Source organism: Ochotona curzoniae, unplaced genomic scaffold (genome assembly GCF_017591425.1).
Source record: "Ochotona curzoniae isolate NIBS_2020 unplaced genomic scaffold, NIBS_Ocur_1.0 contig_2210, whole genome shotgun sequence".
Classification (NCBI taxonomy): Eukaryota; Metazoa; Chordata; class Mammalia; order Lagomorpha; family Ochotonidae; genus Ochotona; species Ochotona curzoniae.
In genome coordinates this window covers 19052591-19074897 of record NW_024465369.1, presented here as the reverse complement: position 1 = coordinate 19074897, position 22307 = coordinate 19052591, and the positions used below count along the sequence as shown (strand labels likewise).

The window sequence follows — 22307 nt, the reverse complement described above, 5'->3', positions numbered from 1 at the left end:
TTGATTTCTTCCCCTTACTCCTCTAAGGTAAACAGCCTCCAGCTGAAATGAAGACTTCCTTATGAAATGCCATCTTCCTTATATGAGGCATGATGGTTGCTGCAGCCCATGTGCCACTGAAACTTAACCATCAGAAAACAAACAACTGAATTAAGAAACAGACCAAGGACATAAACAGACATTTTTCAAGGCGTAACTTGGCTAACAGACATTTGCAAACATTCTCAGGATCACTAGACATCAAGGAAAGGCAAACAAAATTACAGTGAGATTTAATCTCCTCAGAATGGCTATCACAGAGAAATCAGAAAATAATAAATTTTGGCAAGGATGCCCTAATCCACAGCAGGTTGGAATATAAACTAGTTCAACCATTACGGAATACAGCATGGAAATTCCTCAGATATCTGAAAATAGATCTACCAATTGATCCAGCCATAACACTCCCAGGAATATAGATTTATCACATAAAAATTGATCAACTCCTGTGAACTTATCCAAACAAAATAAAATCAGCATTAGAGAGTTATCTGTACTCCATGTTCATTGCATTGCAAATCATAATAGCTAAGATATAGACTCAATCCAGATCTCTCTCTCACACACACATACACACACACACTATGGAATACTACTTAGCCATAAAAGAGAGTGCAATTTGTCTTTTACAACAAAGTGGATTCAATTTTAAACCATTATATTTAATGAAATAAGCCATACCCAAAAGGCAAATAACATTCCTTTTACCTGTGCTGTGTTAAATAATAAAAAGTTTACAAAAACAACATAATCTACCTGAGTGATACAGACATCCTGGAATTTCACATTTCAGTGTCTGTTTATACTCCTGAGGAATGGCAAGAACTTTTCTAAGCTTTTAAGTGGCAATGTGTTTATATCTTTAAGACTCTGTGAGATAAAGTGAGAACATATCATTATAAAAATTATAGATAAAAACAAAATAAAGAAGGAGGGTGGGTGGAGAATGTGGGCAAGAAGGATGATTGGATGTGGAGTCTCATTGTGATCCTAAATTTGAATTGTGAAGTTTGTTTTTGTTCATTTCATATTAATTTTTAAAAGGGGGAAAAAGAAAACTAGATAGACCAATAACAAATATGAAAGCTAAATCAGTAACAAAGAACCTCTCAACAAAAAAAGTTCAGGACAAAATGTCCTCCCTGATTGATTCTATCCACCTTTAAAGAATAAGGAATCCAAAATTCCAAAGCTATTCAAAACAGTTCCAAGGAAAGGAATCTTCCCAAACGCCTTCTATGAGTCCAGCATCGACATGGAAAACATCCATGCAGGTCAATAGGAATTTATCTCTAGGCTCTAAGTACAAGTCAATATATTCAAAACAACAACATGATATGTCACATTAATACATCACATAAGACATATGATCATTTTGATAGATGAAGACAATAACTTTGATAAAATATAGCGAATATTTTTAAAAAATCAAATTGAATATAAAAGGAACATATCACAACCCAATCAATGGAATATGTACCAAACCCACACTGAGCATTATATGGAATTTGAAAAAGCTATAAGCATTTCCTCTAAGATCCAGAACCAGACAGGAATGTCCATTCTCACTGTTATTCTTCAATATCGTTTTAGAAGTTTCAACTACATTTGTCAGGCAAGCGATACAAATCAGAGAGATATCCATAGGAAAGGTGGAAGTTATTCCAGCTTGCTGATGTTATAATCCTATACTTGGATGGACCAAGGCTGTACTAAGAGTTTGTTGGAGAAGATTAAAGAGCTTGGCAATTTTGAAGGATATAAAAGAATATAAAACCAACACACAAACATCAGGTCTGGCACGGTAACTTAGTGGCTGAAGTCCTCTCCTTTTATGCACATGGTACTGGCTATAATTCTAATTCTAATTCTAATGTCTGTTCCACTTTGCTTCCAGCTCCCTGCTTATGGCCTGGGAAATCAGTCTAGGATTGCCCAAAGCCTTGGTACCCTGCTCCCATGGGGGAGACCTGGAGGAGGTTAGAACAGCTCAGCTCTGGCTGATGTGTCCATTTGTGAACTGAAATCAGCAGACAGAGGATCTTTCTTTCTCTCCTTTGTATAAATCTGACCTGCCTATAAAAATAAATAAATCTTAAAAAACCCAACAAACAAAAATCAATAGCCCTTGTCTATACAAAGCATGCTATGGCTAAGAAAGAATGTGTAAAATCAATCTCCACAATAACTAGAAAAATTTGAATGTCTTGGGATAAATTTAACCAAGTATATGACAAATCTTTGCAATAAAATCACAAACATGAAGGAAAGAAAGACATGCAACACAATGGAAAAAATATTTCCTGTTCCTGAATTAGAATTAATACCATCAAAATGGCCATGTAAACTAAAAGAATTTCCAGTTAATTTAATCAAAACAACATACTGAAGGCATCTTTCTAGGTCTAGAAATAAAGCAATAAAATGTATATGCATTTTATCTGAATGTATATAATACGTGAATAGTAAAAAGCAATGTTAAACCATAACAAAGAAGCTGTAGGCATCCCAATACCAAATTTTAAGTTATATTACAGGACAGTTATAATTAAATTAAAAAATTTGATACTAGCACAAAAAGAGACACATGGACCCATGGAACAAAATAGAAATACCAGAAGCAAATCCACCAATGTGCAATCAAATAATCTTGACAAACAAGCTAAAGCCATCCCCTGGAGTGGGATAGTCTCTTCCAAAAATAATGCTGGCAAAACTGTTTCCTGTATGCATAAAAATGAAGTTAGACCTGTATCTGACACTCTACATAAAAACCAATATTCAGTAATTCAAGGATCTAAAACTAAGTCCTAAAATCATCAAATTAATAGACAAAAACATAAAGGAAATACTGTAATACAGCAGCCTTATACAAGACTTCTTCTACAGGATCCCATAAACACAGGCAATCAAAACAAAAATAGACAAATGTGATCACATCAAGCTAAAATGTTTCTGCACAGCAAAGGAAACACTCAACAAAGTGAAGAGGCAATCAACAGAATGGGCAAAAATATATGCAAACTATGCAAATAATAAAGGTGGCTAACATCCATATATAGCTCAAGAAACTCAGCAAGAAAACAGTCCAGGTAAGCGCTAGCTTGTTGATATGGACATACATTTTTCTTTTCAAAAAATGAAATGCAAATGGCCAATTGTCCCAACAACATTTTCTAAAATGACCAGACATTTCCCCTAAAATATTTCCAGTTCTTTTGTTGAAGATTGGCTGTACGTAATGTGGGCTCCCTCCTGAGATCTCTCTTCTGTTTAATTGATCTTTTCCTCTGTTTCTGTAGCAGTACGTAACTGTTTTTGAATGCTACTGCCCTTTAGTATGTCTTGGGGTCTGAACTTGTAACTACTCAAGCTTGATTTTTATTCTTCAGGATAACTTTGGCTATTCATGGGCTTTTGCATTTCTAGATTATCTTTTCCATATTCTCTTCTATTTCTGAGAAGATTGTAGTTGGGATTTTGATTGGAATCTCATTTAATCTGTGTATTACCTTTGATAACATAGATGTTTTGATGTTGTTGATTCTTCCATTGCATGATATGGTCGGTTTCTTCATCTTTTAATGTCTTCTTCTGTTTTTCAGTGCTTTATAATTTTCATTTTAGAGGTCTTCCACACCAACAGTTCCACAGACACAGGCCATATGACCCAGCCATCGTGCTTTGGAGAATATAGCCAAAAGAAGTGAGATATGCCTATGGGAAAGGGATCTGAAATCTTGTAGTTACAGCAGCACAATCTACTATAGCAAAGACTTTGAAACAACCCAGCTGCCCATCAAACTGTGCTGTATCTACTCTATGCAATACTACTCAGCCATTAAAAAAATGAAATTCTACTATTGGCAACTAAATGGTCCTAACTAGAGACCATTAAGCTCAGTGAGATAAGTTAATTACAAAAGGACAAATACATATTCTTTCTGATATAAAGCAACCTTCATGCAAAATATAACAAATATCCCTTTCAATACTGTTTGTGCTACATCTCGGGGACTTTGGGGTTTTAATTTTTATTTTCATTCATACCAGAAGTGTTTTGTGTTCCTTATTAATTTTCTCACTTACGCATAGGTCACACAGTAACATTGTTTGCTTGAAGAAGGTTTTTCATTTTCTTTTTCATTTTTTTAGTGGCACATTGGTCATTTGGTAGCATGCTTTTTCACTTCATGTTGTTAGTTTTCTATTTTTTTTCCTTTTGTTGATTTTTTAATGGCTTTTTATTGAAGGGGATGTATAATAACTGTGTAGAGATTATCACAGACAAATATAAAGATACAATGCAGTGTGCACATCTACTTCCAAATCAACGATGGTCTCCCAATGAAACTGTTAAATGTATGTCGACAATAGGATGCTGGACTCTGCCATTGTCCATGCCTAACATGTCTGGGTACACTTAGAAACCATAATGATAGACTTATGATTGATTGTGTAGGACAACACTAATTGTAATGACATTGGGGAAATTAGTGGGGGGGGCGGGGTTTAGGGAGGATGAAGTGAAATCCCAGGCCTTATGGAATTATATAATGGAATAATAAATAAATAATTTTCTGAAAGAATATACATTTTAATTTCCAATTTTCATTCTTTTATTTACATACAATTTGAAGAGTAAAATATTCTGCTTTTTTACATGAGCCCATTTTATTCATATATTCTGAGGGGAACATATCTGTGGACTTTAAATTACCATTATACAATGAAAGTGTAATAATTCACATATATTTAAAAATTATACAACAAATATACCATAATCAAATAAGCGTGTATATTTGGTTATTCATTTTGCAGTTTCACTTATATCTTACTTAATGAGAAAGCAAGTTATTTTTGCTAACTACTCAAGCAAATCTATTAAAAAAGAAAATCCTTAAAAACATCTTTGATTTGTTACATGTCAGAGTGAAATTCTTTAGACTACAATAAATTTCAGAAAACAGTGGTCTACACTTTCAGAGCTATTTAATAGTAAAATTGAATTTTGGTCCAACTGAGACTCTGGGCTTCTCCCATAACTCACGTTACATCTTCCTCAGTGAAAATGTGATTTATTTTTCCTGTGCTTCAACTAAAATTTTCACATCTTCTTTCTAAGTCCAACTTCCCTGGCTGAATCTTTCCTGAGAAATATGTGCAGGTTTTACCAGTCAGAGGAGGTGTGGAATAACAGCCAATCAAGGGGTCAGAATAACAACTAATAAGAATGCAGGGATAACATTGAATCAGGTGGCAGGAAAAATGAGCAGCAGTGGGAAGTGTGCACTAATGAGACATGCAGCATGATTCAATGGGAAAGCTGACATTAGGATTGCCTGTTTTGCACAGAAACATGCAGGGTGTTAATCACGTGTATTTGGCAGACTCCACAGTGTCTGAAGATCGCATTGTGTGTGTTTTCCCCACATCCCATCTCCTACTCCTTTGGCTGATCCCAGAGAGTTATCTCACATGTGTTTTGTTTCTTTCATATGCTTCTTTCCTTTTCAGTGTCATTGGAATGGGATTTGTAGAATTGTCCAATAATGATATTTTCACTTTGCAAGGGGGATGTGTTCCATCTTATGCCATTATCATGAAGGCTAACTTACCCCTCCCTTGTAACTGCTCCTAGAACCCTACAATTTGTCTGAGCTGAATAGGCTAGACATGTATTTAATTCATCACTCACTCCTCTATGGATAAATCAATTATTCCTGCCCTGAATTCCTCCTGCTACTTCATTTTCATCACCTGTTAAGTAATACAGTTTCATCTATTACATCTGTCGAATAATTCTTAAAGCTGTAATGTTATTTCAAGATCTAATTCTGTCTAAACCATCACAAAAATATCAAGCTTTTAAATTGATCTTCATTCCTGACTTTAAGAAGCAATTCCAGAATGTGAATATGACCCTATCACAAAAAGGCCTATAATCCTTCAATGATACTTTACTTTCTATGGAAAAGCTTAGCCAGCTTCTTAGTTGCATGAGGCTGTGTAGAGTAGTTAATCCATGCTTATTTTATTACTGTGCTTATTCCCACAAGAGCTCATATTTCTCTCATAACAAAGCTCTTACAGCTCCTAATTGCACCCTCATGATTAATAATGTACACATTGCATTTCTTGCTTCCTCTGGTTAGAATGTTCTCTCTATTTACTTCTTGGTAACATACTCCCATCTTCATCAAGGCATGTATTTTCCTACAGTGAAACACAGAATTTTCTGTGAGAATGCTTCTCGTATTTGGTGGAGCATTATGTATTGTCCATGTAGAGATGTGCTACGTGGCAAGACTGGTCATGTAATGTAGCCACACCCTGTGTTGGCATTCCATGTGAGAGTAACAGCTCAAATACCACAAGCTACACTTCCCATTCAGCTTCCTGTGAAACATCTGGAATATAGTAGAAGTGGCCAAACTATTGGTCTTCTGCTACCCATATGGGAGACCAGTATGGAGCTCCCAGCTCTTTGGTTTGGGTTGGCCCAGATTTGGCTACTGTAGCTAGTGGGCAGTAAGCCAGTGGATGGAAGATCTTTATTTCTCTCTGTCACTGCGACGTTCAAGTAAATAAACATCTTAAAAGGGGCGGGGGGGAGAAGGGGCAGCACAATGGTTAAGTGGCTAAATCATCTGGCAAGCTCTGGGATCCCATATAAGCATGAATTTCTGTCCCTGCTGTTCAACTTCCCACTTGGCTCCCTGTGTATATCTGGAGAAAGCAGTAGAAGATGTCCCAAATCCTTAGGATACTACACCCATGTGGGAGACCTGGAAGAAGCTCCTGGCTCCCGGCTTCTGATCAGTTCAATTCCCTCCAGCTGTTGTGCCTGTTTGAGAAGTGAATCAGCAGAGATAATATCTTTTTGTCTCTCCTCTCATTCTGATACACCTTTTCAATAAAATTTTATCTTAAAAAATATTTTGGAGCAAATACATATGGTAAATCAGGATACTGTTTCTAGTCCTGATGAACAAAATGCAGAACACTTCGGCTGTGAAAGGTCTTAACTCCTCTGATATGTCTGTTGAATATTAGTGTATGCAAGCATTTCAACATGATGTATCCAATTTTAGGAAATTCTAGTAGATTTAGGGTACATGATGACAAGGTGGAAAGAGAATTATTTAGGCATGATGATGTAATATATAAACTGTCACAAAACAAAAACTTTTGTCAGAAGACTTCTCTTTGCAATAAGCAGATTATTCGTGATATAAAATGTCTCTTAAGAACAGCAATTTCATCATGTTTTACTCAATGACCTGTTGGTCTCTATTAGTGTATTTCTTTCAAGGTTTTCTTCCAGCATGAGGAATTGAAGAGCAATTCTCTTCATTTTAAGATATTTCTTGGAAAGTTTCTTTCACTTTTGAATCCTTATTTTGAATTTTGAATTCTATGGTACAATTCCATAAAGTTTGGGATTTCCACCACCCCCCAAATTCCCATCCCCTACTGATTTTCTTTGTATTGTTAAATCTGTATCGTCCTTCATAAGGAATTGTAATTCCTTCAGTCTGTTATTTAAGTGTGCTCCGATATTGCTAGTACAATGTCAGACACTCTAGCATCCCATTGTCTAGATATGTCCATAGTTTCATTGGGAGCCCATCTTTGATTTGGAAGTAGGGATGCATATTGCATGTTGATATGGTAGTCTCTATTACTCCATCACTATACATTCCCTTAAATGAGAAGTCACGAAATAAGGTCAACAACAAGTATGAAGTTAAAACAACAACAAAATTATAGCACCATAGAGTCAAAGAAACGCACCACTGACTAACCAACCATGCGTAATGAAATGAAAACACCTTGATTTCTGAGTTCCAGTGTTGAGACTGGAAGAAAACCCATTTCTATTGTCGTGCGTCACCAGCATCTGGTACTTTACTGCAGCAACAGAAGAGATACTGGAGCCAGCACAGAAATGATGGGGCTCACCCAATCACAACAACACATCTTCCTAACATAGGAAGTACCACCATTCCTCCTGTTCTCTCTGCTCTATGCATAGCTAATAATAACAATTTCTCAAAAGTCTAACTTTCTGAGTTTAAAAGTCTGAAAACAGAACTCATATGATCCACTGTGAGTTCCAAGCCTCTTTCATGAAACTGGGGGGGGGGGGGAAGGGGGTTAATCAAGATCCTTTTAATATAGTGCATTGCCCTTGAGATGACTTTTGTCATTTTTTAAAGATATATTGTATTTATTCAAAAGGTAGAGACAGAGTGACAAAGAGAGAAGGAGAATGTTCATACACTGGTTCATTCCCCCAGCTGCAGTACTGGAGTTGGAACGCTGAAAGGCAGGAGTGAGGAACTGGGGTCTCTCAGGTGACAGAATGTCCCAGGTGCTTGGGCCATGATCTAGTGCTTTTCAGGCACATCGTCAGGAAGCTGAATCAGAACTGTGGCAGCCAAGACTCAATCAGTCGGAGAAATGGTATGTTGACTTGCCAATGCTGAATCCTGTCATGTTTTTAAATAATTTCAAAGCACAAATATATATACACATATGCACAGAGAGGGATTAGTGGTTTGGAAACATTTTCAAGAATGGTTAAAATATTTGTGTAATTTATGACTTTGTAAATTGACTGTAAGCCTGCCATTTATAATACTTATGAGTCTTGATTTTAAATCTTTACTGTAGCAGCATTCATGGAAACACTTGTGTATTGTTCTCATCTAAATGACTGCCTTTGAGCTGTTCCATCCTTGCCACCACAAAATTACCTGGTTTCATCATGTATACATTCACTCAGTAACACAAGTTTTCCAAAATACGTTAGATGATACTACATTACTACAACATTGCCTAGTGTTTATAAAATTTGTAAAATGAAATTATAAGGTTAGGTTGATATGATTTAAGCTGGCACATACAGATACAGGTGACAATAATATGTTTTTGTATCATTATTTAAAATCTTACTAAACCCTTAAATATAATGATTAGATGTATATGTATCACTCACAAGTACCTAGTTTTAATTTTCAGAATTAAATACCTAAATTTTTATTTAAATGAAAATATTCAATTTTAAACACAAATTAACTTTTTTCAAGTAAAACATCACTCATCTGATTCAATTATAGTTCTTGTCAGTCTTTATTAAATGTACTGATAGCTGTGTTGTCCTATTTTGAAAAGCTTTGCTCACATGCTAGACATTTGCAGAAGTAATTTTATGGGATATAAGATAAAGTCCATTCTTTAACAATGGTATAAGCTATGATTATGAACATACAGATTGAGGATGATTTGTTTTTTAGGTAAAATTAAATATTGAGAATTAAATCTAAAATAAATATGCCATAGTCAGTTAGTATAAACTTAGGTATATTGGTGGCATATAAAAAGTTTGTTATGGGGCCCCAGTACGGAGACTTAGCAGCTGCAGTCCTTGCCTTGAACGAGCTCTGGGATCCCAGATGGGTGCTGGTTCTAATCCTAGCAGCCCCACTTCCCCTTCCAGTCCCCTGCTTGTGCCCTGGGAAAGCAGTTGAGGTTGGCTCAAAGCCTTGGGACCCAGCACCCATATGGGAGACCAGGAAGAAGATCCTGGCTTCTGGCTTTGGATCAGCTCACCTCCAGCTGTTGTGGACACTTGGGGAGTGAACCATCAGATGGAAGATCTTCCTCTTTTTCTCTCCTCCTCTCTATATTTCTGACTTTCCAAAAGCAAACAAACAAAAACAAAAAAAAAACTTTTAAAAAAGTTTGTTATGCAAGCTCTTGTTCTTTAAATTATTAAGATTGGCAGCAATAAACTAATATCTATTTGGTATGCTCTGCACTCATGCATGGTTACATTCAATTTACATGCCAACTTTATAAGAAACACATAGATTTTACAATTTATATTTTGCAAAAAAAGTTAAAATGAAACTAAATAAATTAATAGATTAACAAGTATGGCAACAGTCTAAACAAGGAGAAATTTGATAACCCAACGAACAGAAGTTGCATGTAGATCTACACTTGATTTTAGGGACCTAAACTCCTCCAAAGCTTCACTCTTGCATAAGATTGGAACACAGATTAGAGAGATGGGAATATTCCTTACTAGTCCCAACTAGAACATTTATAAAGCAGAATGTAATTGACCTAGTGCTCTGTAACCAGCACTAGGTTTGGGACAAGGAATTCCATGATTGTTTCATTGTGGATTGTAGGTTTATTACTTCGGTTTGGATTCCAACCTCTTATCAGCAGGTGTTAGAAACTGAGAGGGAGTGGCGGTGCTTAGTGCCAGAAAACATAAGCTTTTAAATACTTCCTGACACCAATTTTTATTTGGCTCTTCATTTCAAAACAACAAAATTGTAATCTTATATATACATTCATACATACGTATGTATACATACACATATGTGTATACACGTGTGTGTGTGTAATTTTACATATGTACTTAGCAGGTAGAGTAGCAAAAAGAGTGAGGAGACTGGAAGAAACCTTTGACCTGCTGTTTCATATCCCATATGGTCCCAACAGCAAGGTTTGGGTTAGCAGGAAGCCAAGCGTCAGAATCTCCATCTGGTCTCCCACATCAGTGTTAGGGGCCTGACCTTATTTCTTCTTCTCAGGCACATGAACAAAGAGCTAGATTCAAAGAAGAGCTGCTCTGCCTTGACTTTATACTCCATTATGGGGTTCCAGATCACAAACGGCCACTTAACCTGCTGCGTCATGACGTTTGTTCCACGGCTGCCCTTTCTACCACACCATGATACTGCAAATGTGTTTGCTATAATTGTCAAGACTTTAGCTTAAACTTTAGTGAAATTAGATTTCGATCGATCGTGGTATTACCATCTGACTATTGTATCTGGCCTTGTAAAGAAACTTTTCATTTTGGAGAAATTTAAAAGGTAAATATAACAGGCAAGAAGTTATAAAATAAATCAATATCGTAATAAAAACAAAAGCATTTCTGTATGTCTACCGAACCAGTTTTTTTATTAAAGGAGCAATCTGGTCACAGCTCATTTCTCATGGTCTGGGCTCTTCTAATTGCTTACTGTCTCACGAACTTTTATTTAAAAATGATTTTTCAAATCATACTCTCCAACTATGAGATATAACCAATGGGCTTAGAAGGCTAAACTGATACACACTGCTTTGACCTTTGACCTGCTGCAAAATGCATTGCCTTAGATTTTGGTAATTTCTTGAAAATGTTAAAAGCATATGCTCAGTTGGCATATAAGCAGGAGAAGTCGGTTGGGACAGAGGAAGGGAAGGAAACTTGCAACATTATGAGTATGAAAAAGCACCAGGGCATGGCTCTTCTGTTCTAGTGAATCTATCATGTCCTTTAACAATTAAAACCTGATTAGGCAATTTATATCTAATTGTTAAAAACGTTAACAGATGGTTGTCTTCATCTTTCTTTAATTTTTAGGTGTTGACATTAGATAATTAATCATAAAATAACTGATGTTTGATGTTTAATCATAAATCGCATCAAAACAAACCCTCATACATCACATTGTCATCACAAACTTGCCTAGAGAATGTTGTAACACTGAACCTTTTGGCAAAATTCAGTTTTGAACAGTTTTCACCCTTATAAGAAAAGACAGCCTTTGAACAAAACTCGACAGGAACTTCAGGATTACAAACTGTACCAAAGAAGTGTCAATTATCTGTTAGCAAATGTTGCCAATTTAGAAATGTTCCTCGGTAAATGGGTTAAAAATTAAAGGATTTATAAGAAAATATGCTAATAAATCATTGTGGGACAAATAAATGCTTACACTTTCTGGTCCTTTCTAAGGATCAGTAAGTGCTTTTTAAACATTAATTCAGTTATTAAAGTTAGAAGCAAGCTATGCCTACTATGTGGGAGCTCTAGTAAAGGGGGATCTGACGATGGTCGGGACACCTGGCCCAGGTACTTGGACTTGCCTCCAAGAATATATCCTACTTAATTAAAAAGGTGGAACAGTGCAAACAGGCCCTGTTGTAAGAGGAAAATATGGCAACACATTTGGTGCTATAGTAGAAGAAGGAGAACAGAACAAACTGTAAAACTACCTCAAACTAATTATGACAGCAAAAAAATCTAGGTGAATGGAGCCAATGGACATCGGGAGGGTGACATCATCCTTAGATCAGTGAAAACAGCAGCATTTCAGAACTATTCAAATCACTTGGACAGAAGCCTTTGTATATGTACCCATTGAGACTCTGGGTTGATATGAGGTGACGGTTCCTCATCCCTAGGTACTGAGATGTGTGGAAACTCATGAGCGGTTTCCTTCTTTGTCTCTCCCATTCCCTAAGGAACAGCAAGAAAAAAAATAGCAAATTTGGAAGCAATGAATTCACCCAATTTTCTCTAAATCTCGATCCTCCCCACCCTGATCAGACATGTAATCATTATTAAAACTAAAATTAAAATTTAAAAAAGAAGTAAGGTATATAATGACTCGTGTCCAGACACATCTATACTAATCTGAGTTTATATTTTAATTGAATGTTTTCCAAAAAAAACAGCAGCAACAAATAAAACGGAGTTGAGAAATTCTTCCAAAATGTTTACCTACAAATCTAGCATTAAAGATCAGCATATGTGATGGCTAAAAATGTTAGCATTCAAGGCTTACTTTTTCAAATTTAAGTTGTACTTTTCAGAAAAACTTCCCTGAAGAACTTTTTACACAAAGTTAAGAATTATATCTGCCACAGAGTGTTCTAGTTTGTAACCCATTTCCCTAACTGTTGAATCCAGAAAGCTATTTATTTTCTTATACAATTCATTGTCTATACATTGCGTATTATTCTACATGGAGGAATCAACAACAAACCCGGCAGGTTCAGCTAAGCCTGCCCTCGCATGTAGTCAGCATTCTGGGTGACAGGCAGTCTCACAGGAACCCTACAAGGTGTGCCTGAGGAGGGTGATATTAGCTATTGTGGATGAGGAGGATGGCCATTTGACAATTTAAGTCAACCAGCTTCAGAAATCTATAGTCTGCTAATTACCCTGGAATTATAGGTTTGATATTAGCCTCTGTTTCTAGGTAAATACCATTGACCTGAGTGGTAATTTAAGCAAACATTGTTCTGCTGCTTAAATGACACTGAGATTATCTGCCAGGTGCAAACAGCTGCCATTAGGTCTTCAAGTCTACCTCCTGTGGTATCATTGACAAATTGCATGCCCATCTCTTGCTAAAAGTAACACACTGGCATCCAATAGTGTTGAGCTGCATCACCTCAGGTCTTCAGAGATAAAGAGATTTGTGATTTGTGCATAAAATCATGATGATGATTATTGGCAGGAGAATTTAATTCTCAGTATTTTGGAAAAATTTGAAATGTATAAACCAAGTATGCCCATTATATGTATCTTTAGAAATGCATAAGTCGTTTTCAGAAATAAGCCCTAGAAATTACAGCGTGCACACACACCAATGAAAGCTTCTTTCTGTAATGGCAAATGTTAATAGCAAATGTTATTTTATTCCTCAGGGGTTGGTCACAGCTCCAGCTGCCTTGTCATCCTAACCTCCCATTATCCTATCACAAAATACCATGCTTCTATTAGAGGAAAAATGCCTATCTGGGTCATATCAAATTTAATTACCGCAATACTCATGTAATTATGGAATTCTCTCAAGTTCCAAATGCATGCACTCCCTTAAAAATTATAGGTTTTCAATGAAGAGAGATAGCATGATTCGTTAAGTAAGAGAACATTTAAAAAGTAAATAGGAGGTTAAATTAGATCAACATGGAAAACGAAGAAAAAATTCTCTTGAAATCCTCTTCTCTCATTTTCCATTCAGCCTCCCCTAACTCCTAACATACGCTTCTCCAGCACAGATAATCATACATCAGTACAAAAGAGAAAAGATGAAATTTAGTTGACATTCAATAAACATTTATGAGTGCCAATGATCCGGGTATTATTCAGAAAAGAGGGAGTCAGCAGAGAAGCTGATAGTGTCTTTGGCTGACAACAAGAAATAAAGCAGTGTCTGCGCATGAGACCACTTTTTCCCACCAGTACCAGAGGAAAGCAAAATAGTGTGCTGCCGAGTGTATCAAAACCTTGGGCAGGAAAAGCTGTTTGCTTAAGCCAAGCCGTGTACCTTATTAGCACTATAAATGCAACACGGTGCTCCGAGGGGTTACTAGGAAAGGCCGTAGCAGACTTCATGCCCTTTATACTTGCTGACAGCTGTAGAAAAAGTTTGGGGGGCAATCAAGAAAGTGTTCAGAACATTTGCAAAGCAATGGATTTCTGAATAAAGCAAACATTAGCAGGACATACTGCATGACTTTTCTTGGATTACAATTATGAAAACATACAAGCAGAAACTTCTTCCCTTTTTTCGCCCTTCCCGTTTTTCCTTCCTCTTGTTCTCCTTCCATTTCTGCTCACTTCTTTTTTCTTTAGGACTTCTTTCTCCTAATATAACGGGATACGTGACCTTTTACATTCTTCCCTTGATCCTGCTCGTGGATCAGGACTGCAAATGTGAACTGAGTAATCACAGTGCCACAGGTGGTCAGCCTGGCTCCACCTCCACTAATCCTACAGCCTGTCTTCCTGGAGTCCAGCACCAGAGTCAAGGAACTAGGTAGGACTCATAGTCCTGTTTTGAAAAATATTTGTCTTCCTACAATGTGAGGTATTTTATTTTACTCTAAATCAATTTAAAATAAAACAGAAATAATACTGTAAGCTCATCTTAAAACTAAATAAAATGATCTAAAATCGTGTACATTTTAGTGTTTCTTTTATGTATTTTTGGCATCTAAATTATACTGGCATCACAAAATTTTCTTCCTGCTAAAAGATATACATAAGCATTTAATCATTTATTTAAATGATCTTCACAGCAGAAAATAATGGATTTATCTATCTTAAATGCTAACAATTTTTAAAAGGCAACATACACCAAAGGAAAACTAAATAGGCATACTTAATCCTGCCAAAAATGTATAAATATTTGAATTTACAAAAAGAAGCATTTATTAAGGCCTACAGTATTTTAAATGCATATTTTTATGCATAATCTGCTCTTACAAATTTAAAGAACCATGTATCAAGTGTATATCTGAAACATTTTTGAAATTACATCTCTATAGATGTGGCGACAATGACTGCAAAAGCAAAAGACCTAATATAAAAAAATTCTATTATTAAGTCTTTTTTTTTCCTCCTTTGTGCTATTTTTGATTGGATGTACAACTGGAAGGAAACAGCTGCTTAGGTTCGGTTTTGCACCAGTCAAAAGCATGATCAAAATCTCATTTTTAAAGACATAAATATAGTCTGAATCATCTAATTCTCACATTCTTACTCATTAAAAACAGGATATCAAGTGATTTGTTCTCCCTGGTTAAAATTAAAAACAAAGCAACATCTATATGATGTCGATATTACCAGATACTTGAGCATGTCTTGCATCACTACCATTTCAGAGGGAATTTTTAACACAAATACAATGGAAACTTCCCTTAGAATGTATTGAACAGTGTGAAGCAAAATCAGGGCATCAAGCACATTCCCTGTGTTCATTTAACACCTTGCATTCGTACATTAGCTTATATTTACTAGAAGTTTGAACATGGTGTGGTCAAATCAATAGCATCATACTGTGCTGAAGAGCAACTAACTTAATCTCTATATTTTACTGTTGTGGCAAAAAAATGGGACAAGTGGTGGGAAGTGACTGTATCTTGATACGCAAGCTGCTTGAAGACAACCGAATTTTTGCGACTCAAACAATAATACATCCACTTAAGATTTTCAAATATCACTGCACGGAATCACAGCTTGTGGATGTTGATATATTCCTTAATAGCTCAAATCTGAAAACATTCATATATGCAGAATTAGTACATTTTTTAAGCATGCATGCCAGTTTTGCCTTTTTAGAGACTCGACACAGCATCCATAGATGGGATTGAGTTCACTGGTTCTGGTCACTTGTGATCACATGTTTTGAGGTTTCCTGAAACAACACCATGCCTTTCATCTCTTACCTAACAAACAAACAAAAGTAACATAAAATATTCCTTTTAATTGTTCTAGCTATTTTTCACTCTCAGATGTGTTTTTGTTATCTGTTAGGTGACCCTAGCATCACGGCTAAACAAAGTTTATAGGTTGTGTTTACTAGGGCCTGCAGAACTACAGTGGGAAGATTGGCAATCTTGGTGGAATCACATTGAGTCTGTGATGCTGGATCTCATAGAACTCGCCCAATGCCATGGTAATCGATGGCTTACTTTCCTCTGTAAGCTGTAGACTATCTTGCTTTCAACTTGAAGGTAATTATGAAGAAAATGGAAGAGATGAATGCAGAGGCTTTGCTTTGCTGAAACGCAATTTGACCAGTAATGCTAGGTTTTATAATCACATAGTTTCCAGGAAATTGCATTTTTTTCTGAAAGTCTTCACTTAGTATCTATTATTTTATAGAAGTAATTTTATTTTAATTTTTTAAAGATCTATTTATTTTTATTACAAAGTCAGATATACAGAGAAGAGGAGAGATATAGAGGAGGATCTTCTGTCAGATGATTGACTCCCCAAATGAGCGCAACGGCCAGTGCTGTGCAGATCTGGAGCCAGGAGCCAGGAACTTCCTCCGGGTCTCCCACAAGAGTGCAGGATCTCAAAGTATTGGGCCGTCCTCAACTGCTTTGCCAGACAACCAGCAGGGAGCTGCTGGGAAGTGGCGCTGCTGGGATTAGAACCGGCACCCATATGGGATCCTGGTGAGTTCAAGGCGAGGACTTAGCTGCTGGCCACACCACCGGGTCCCATATTTTATAAAAGTAATTTTATTCACATCTGAAAGATAGTAAGAATTTTAGCATTTCAGAAAAATCAATGTGTTAATCACTCTATTTTAACGGAGATGATTTTCCTCAGTGCTGTTTCTTTCATACAATAGTTTAGTGATAATATTAGGTTATATTAATAATGAGAAGCCTTGGAAGCATTGCTGAAGGTATATGATCCTTAGGATAGGTACATTACGTATCTGAGTCTTAATTTTATCATCCAGAAACAAAGTAACTAAGAATAGATCCTTCCCAAGGTCTGTAATTGCATTTTGCTCACAGTGTTGAACTTAGGAAATAAATCTTGTAATAATTCTTATGAAATCATGAAAACAATACCTCTTAAAGGTAATGATATGAAATCTAAACTAAAATTCAATTAACCTACACTTTTAAGTGTCCAAGGAATACAAAAAACTAAAAATAATTTTTAGATAAATGCAGCAACTAATCAAATGGATTAGCATATTTATAAGATATTTTATATCTCTAAGGCAAGAAATTTAATCACAAAGAGTAACATATATTCCATATGATCATACAGATATCAGAAAGAAAATTATTGTTTGGAAATAAAGTAATGCAAATCCTGTCTAAATATATTAGACTTTATTTTAAATTTTCAAATACAAAAAGTATACAGCATCACTCAGCAATTGAACACAAAATTTTCAGTTCATTAATTCAAGAAAGATTTGGAGAATATTTAGAAGGTAACAAGAACTAGCTAGATTCTGGGAATATCAGAGTAAGCAAAACTAGCAGGGATCTGACTTTATGAAACTTTTTTTCCATATAGGTTGCAAGATTTGGTGGTGGGGATGGGTGAGGTTAGAGGGAAATAAAGAAGACAACACATGTTAAATGCATAGGGAAGAGGGAGGGTGAATGGGAGACGGCTTTGTCTGAGCCAAGACGGCTTTGATCAATAAGGTAAAATTTGAACAGAGAATTGGAGAAAATTGGAGAGGTTGTGCTGTGAGACTGAGGGAGCAAAACGAGGCAGGGAGTGACTTGGGGGCAGGAATTGGATGTGAAACAGGCAGAATGGTGCGTGATAGTGGATACAGGTGTAAAGAAACCGTAGAAGCAAAACCATGTGCACATGTATCTGGCAGAAGGGCAGATGTGTGGAGCGGTGTGTTACTCAATAAGGATTTTGCAGGCCAATGGAGAGAGATGAAAAGTCACTTTAAGATTGTTTATAGGAACGTGACAACATCAGATTCATCTTTAAAAGGGTCAGTATGATTGTTGAATTGAGACATGACTGTGCATTCCGGGAATTTGCTGGTGGTTAAATGATTAAATGAGTGTCAAGAAAAGACAGGAATCAAAAATGAACGTTAATGTTTGACCCTAGCATTGAAATGCTGCAGTTGCCTTAACCAAGATGAGGTAGAGAGTGATTTGAAATAATTTGAAACATTTCATATTCAAGTTCAATATTTAAAAAACATACAAGATAAATGCACTGTGACTTCTACTATGGTGTACTTTTCTATATTGAACACTATGTATCTGGCAAAGAGTTCATCTTTAATCATTAATTTCCGGTTTGTAACATTTGATGCCATTTGAGTTATTAGGACAGTCAATCTTTTCTAGGTGAAGTTCATGTGGTTTTAGCTTTTTCTGTACTTGTTAAGATAACCTAAATGAGCTTTCAAATATCTAATTTATACTGAAATGCTTCAAATTAAGCTTTAAATGAGCAAGCAGCCATATGTTTAGTTTATTTACAAAACAGGTGCAACTGTTGACAAATTAAACCTAAGAAAAACACATTGCATGAAAGAATCTTCAAAAGTTCGGTGTTGTAAGTTTGAAGAAGAACTGTGTGAGGGAAATTTTACTTACTTCTTTTCAGGATAATGAGAAATGGGAGAACAGGGGAGGGTGCAAAAGGTAAATGGAATTAATCAGGCTTCAGTTGATTTGAAAGGCTTGATCAATGCAAGGTAGTGGTCCAGTATCTGCAAAGTCACAGCCTCTATGACAAATTTCATGTAAGTTAAAGAGTCCCTCTTCAGGAAAAGTGTTGTGGAATTCAAGTTGTTTTTTGTTGTTATTGTTGTTGTTGCTTTGTTTTGTTTTTCAATGTTAAATTTACGGAGAGAAGGAGAGACAAAGAGAAACATCTGTCCGCTGGTTCACTTCCCAAGTGGTCGTAATGGCCAGAGCTGAGCAGATCCAAAGCCAAGAGCCAGGAAGGAGCTTCTTCTGGGTCTCCCACGCTTTCAGTTTTGCTTAAAACTTGATTGGGGATTCCAAAGACCAAAGAGTGGGTAATATTCACACTTGAAAGAGCAAACACAAACTGCCCCAGATTGTACAAGTCTTCTTTATGGTTCTACCAACAGAAAGTTAAAACAAACCAACCAACCAAAACCAAGGAAAGTCAGCTGGGAAAACCATTCAAAAAGTAGTAACCTTTAGAAAGTGCAGTTCTGTGTGAAACCAAGAATACAGAAATAATGTTTGTGTGTGTTGCAAACATTGATACAATTGAATAGAAATTTTTACGCAAAAACAAACATCAAAAAAGTAGCATTTTCTGCTATAGTGGTTTTTGTGACCTGCCAGATTTCAATCTGATGCTGAGTACATTTACATTGAATAAAATATATATATGCTAAACAACTTTACTGACTTTGCAACTATTGTCAAAAAAAATCATACATTTTTCTTCCTCTCACATTTTTTGTTCATGTATTTTGTGCAAAAGTATTAAGAAAGAAGACAATTATAGGTAGATCTTCAAATTAGGATTATTTTCCTTGTGACATCTTTTATGGAAAATGGTATCTAGTACCCCAGTTAAGATAAATATTTAATAAATGTGTACTGAGGTTCACCTTCTGGTGTTGAGAACTTTGGATACTATAGAATCACAATGAAATTTGAATGAGATGTTTTCAATTTTTCAAATACAAAACTGAAAAGAAAACAGAACATTAACTTAAATTTTAAAAGCAAAAGTTTAAAACTAGCCTAAAACTTTCACTTAGGATTGCATAAAATGTGAGTGAAAAACCACACTCTCTAAAGTGAAGGTAAAATACGTGCGATAGTTCATGGAGACAAAAACAGTATTACGGATTGTGTCTTCCATTTCAATTTTGGGAAGAAAATGGTTTATTTGAGTCTGTGTTAGGAATGATTGTAATCTAGTCAAGTTACTCTTACAGTGATTTGATTGTTGCAGTTTAATGTCATTTTATTTCCCTCAATGCCTTATTAGTTTCATATGTACTTTAAATTGACTTGTCAAATCCCTCTTCTTTTTGGTTACATGTGGTGCATTTGTAAATACTCCCTTCCTTCAACATCCAATTTAACTTTTTCCTTATACAAGTATTTGGAGCTAAGATTTTATAAAATAAAGTCATTTCTCAGAAATACTTTGCTATTTGGCCCTTTGGTTGACGTAGAAATTGAATATTTGTATGTGACCTCTCAGTAGAGAGAATGAGTTTATAAATAATTGATGATATTTCATAATGAAGACATTTTATAAGGCATTTTACATAATCTTTCTTTTAATTACTATGATAAGAAAAAATAAAATAAAACCCAACTATCCTTGTGACACAAGAGCAATAGATTTTTTTTTAAAAGCAAACACAATTCATTTTATAAGTTCTTTTGATGTTTAATAACATTTTGCTACTTATATTTTTATGTGCTTCTTCAATCAGATAGAAATTTTAGTAGGGAAATCCCCAAACATTCCTAAAAATTAATTATAAACAACTGTGTTTTAGAATACTAAAAGGATTTTTAAAACTTTCAATTCAGCAAAGTTAATATTTCATCCTAATTGAAAAAATGGAAAAACAAAAGTGCAGACACATTCATGGCTTGGGTGAAAACGTCTTCAGGCCCCCAAGGTCATGTTTCTTAGCAGCCATTGTTGGGATCTGCTGCCATTGCAGTCCTGCATGGTAGGCACCATTTTGTCTTCTTCTGAAGGTTCGTCAAGACACTGGTTACTGTTTACATGTCTTAAGGTGAGTCTCTGTAAAAGATAACCAATAATCAGTATCGCCTCTTGCACCACTGACTTCCCTCACCTAAAAGATTGGATATTCTCTTTACAAATACGACTTGTTAGCGTAACACATTTTTATGTTTTGATGAGGAATGTGCACAGGAGCTTCTGAATTAATTATTATGCAATTTTGACTGTCATGGATTCATTGTCTGGTACACCCTTGTCTGCAGACAGTTAAAAAAAACCCTTACATTTATCAAACATTGTCAATAATTTAATCTTTGCAAAAAGTCCATTTGCGATCGCTGAGTTCAGTCAAGGACAGGAAATAGTAACGCAGTTTCACACAAGCTTAGTTGTCTTAGGCATGTATTATTCAGTAAACATTTGGTAAATGTGCAAATAGATGTCACAGCTGCGACCCAAATGAACAAAATGCTACAGATGTTCCTATTTCAAAATACTCAACAAATCATAGTATCTGTGACAGTGGGGCATTCACTGCGGAAGAGTGCATGTCATTGCATGATTTTACACTAATAAGTATATTTATTAGCCTTTGAGCTATTCCAGAAAGCTTATCTTGTTCTAATCTGATTGTGCACCACATGAGCAGAATGTTTTATCAGTTAACTTTAAGTTTTGAGATTTCTCTTGAAAGCTCACATTATGTATTATCAATGACATAAATAAGTGTAATCAGGAAATGTTAATACATAGTCTTACATCCATAAATGTACAAACGCTGTTTAGAACACCACCTACCACTGCAACAATAACAAACCAAAGAGTTCTTTTCAAAGTAGTAAAGTACAAAACTGGTTATTTTAGGCTTACCTAGACAGAATTATGAATTTTTGACACCCATTCCCTAGCTGTGAACTGTTGTGTATGCCACAAAATAAAATTTTATCAGAAAATATTTTGTTACACAAATGCTTACCAACATCCTTTTCCTTTCAGCCTAAAAACCTTGACCTTTAGTCAGTCCTCTAGCTCTGACTCCTTGGCAACATGATAAGGGTAGCGATGTTAACTATGTTTCCAGGCAACATGGTTTATGATAACAATGGCCTCTGATTTCTCCAACTTCAGAGACTGCTGCAGTGTTGCCTATGCCAGTGGGTTCCTGACAGCTGTGACAATGGATTCCCTCCAAAAGATAACATCCATCTCCAGCGAGGATAAGAAGAATATGGGTATCATTACTTTCTAGCAGGTTATCACGACTATTTTTCTCTCCTCTAGTTTTCCAGTCCCAGCCTTCCAAGTTCATTTGTGCCTGCACTAGTTAATGCTGATCTCAAAAAGGCTTCTCAACTTCTATGTGTTCTCATAAAAAGGTATGGGACTACATAAAGTTCTTTATTTATTGGGTAATCAATCCCTTAAAACCAAGAATTAGGAAATGTTGTTATTTTTAGTCTTT

General features: G+C 35.7%; 1 protein-coding gene across 3 annotated transcripts in view; it reads right to left on the bottom strand.

Moving 5' to 3' along the window:
• Positions 1 to 20022: 20022 nt before the first annotated feature.
• Positions 20023 to 22307, bottom strand: part of GALNT13 (polypeptide N-acetylgalactosaminyltransferase 13) — a 426836-nt gene continuing 424551 nt past the window's right edge. For 2 of the 3 annotated variants that reach the window (XM_040972022.1, XM_040972023.1), the window contains one exon: positions 20762 to 20902. In XM_040972022.1, the coding sequence (XP_040827956.1) occupies positions 20762 to 20902 (141 nt within the window). Of the gene's footprint in view, positions 20903 to 22307 lie in introns of all 3 variants that reach the window. The other variant, XM_040972021.1, reaches the window with a different exon arrangement.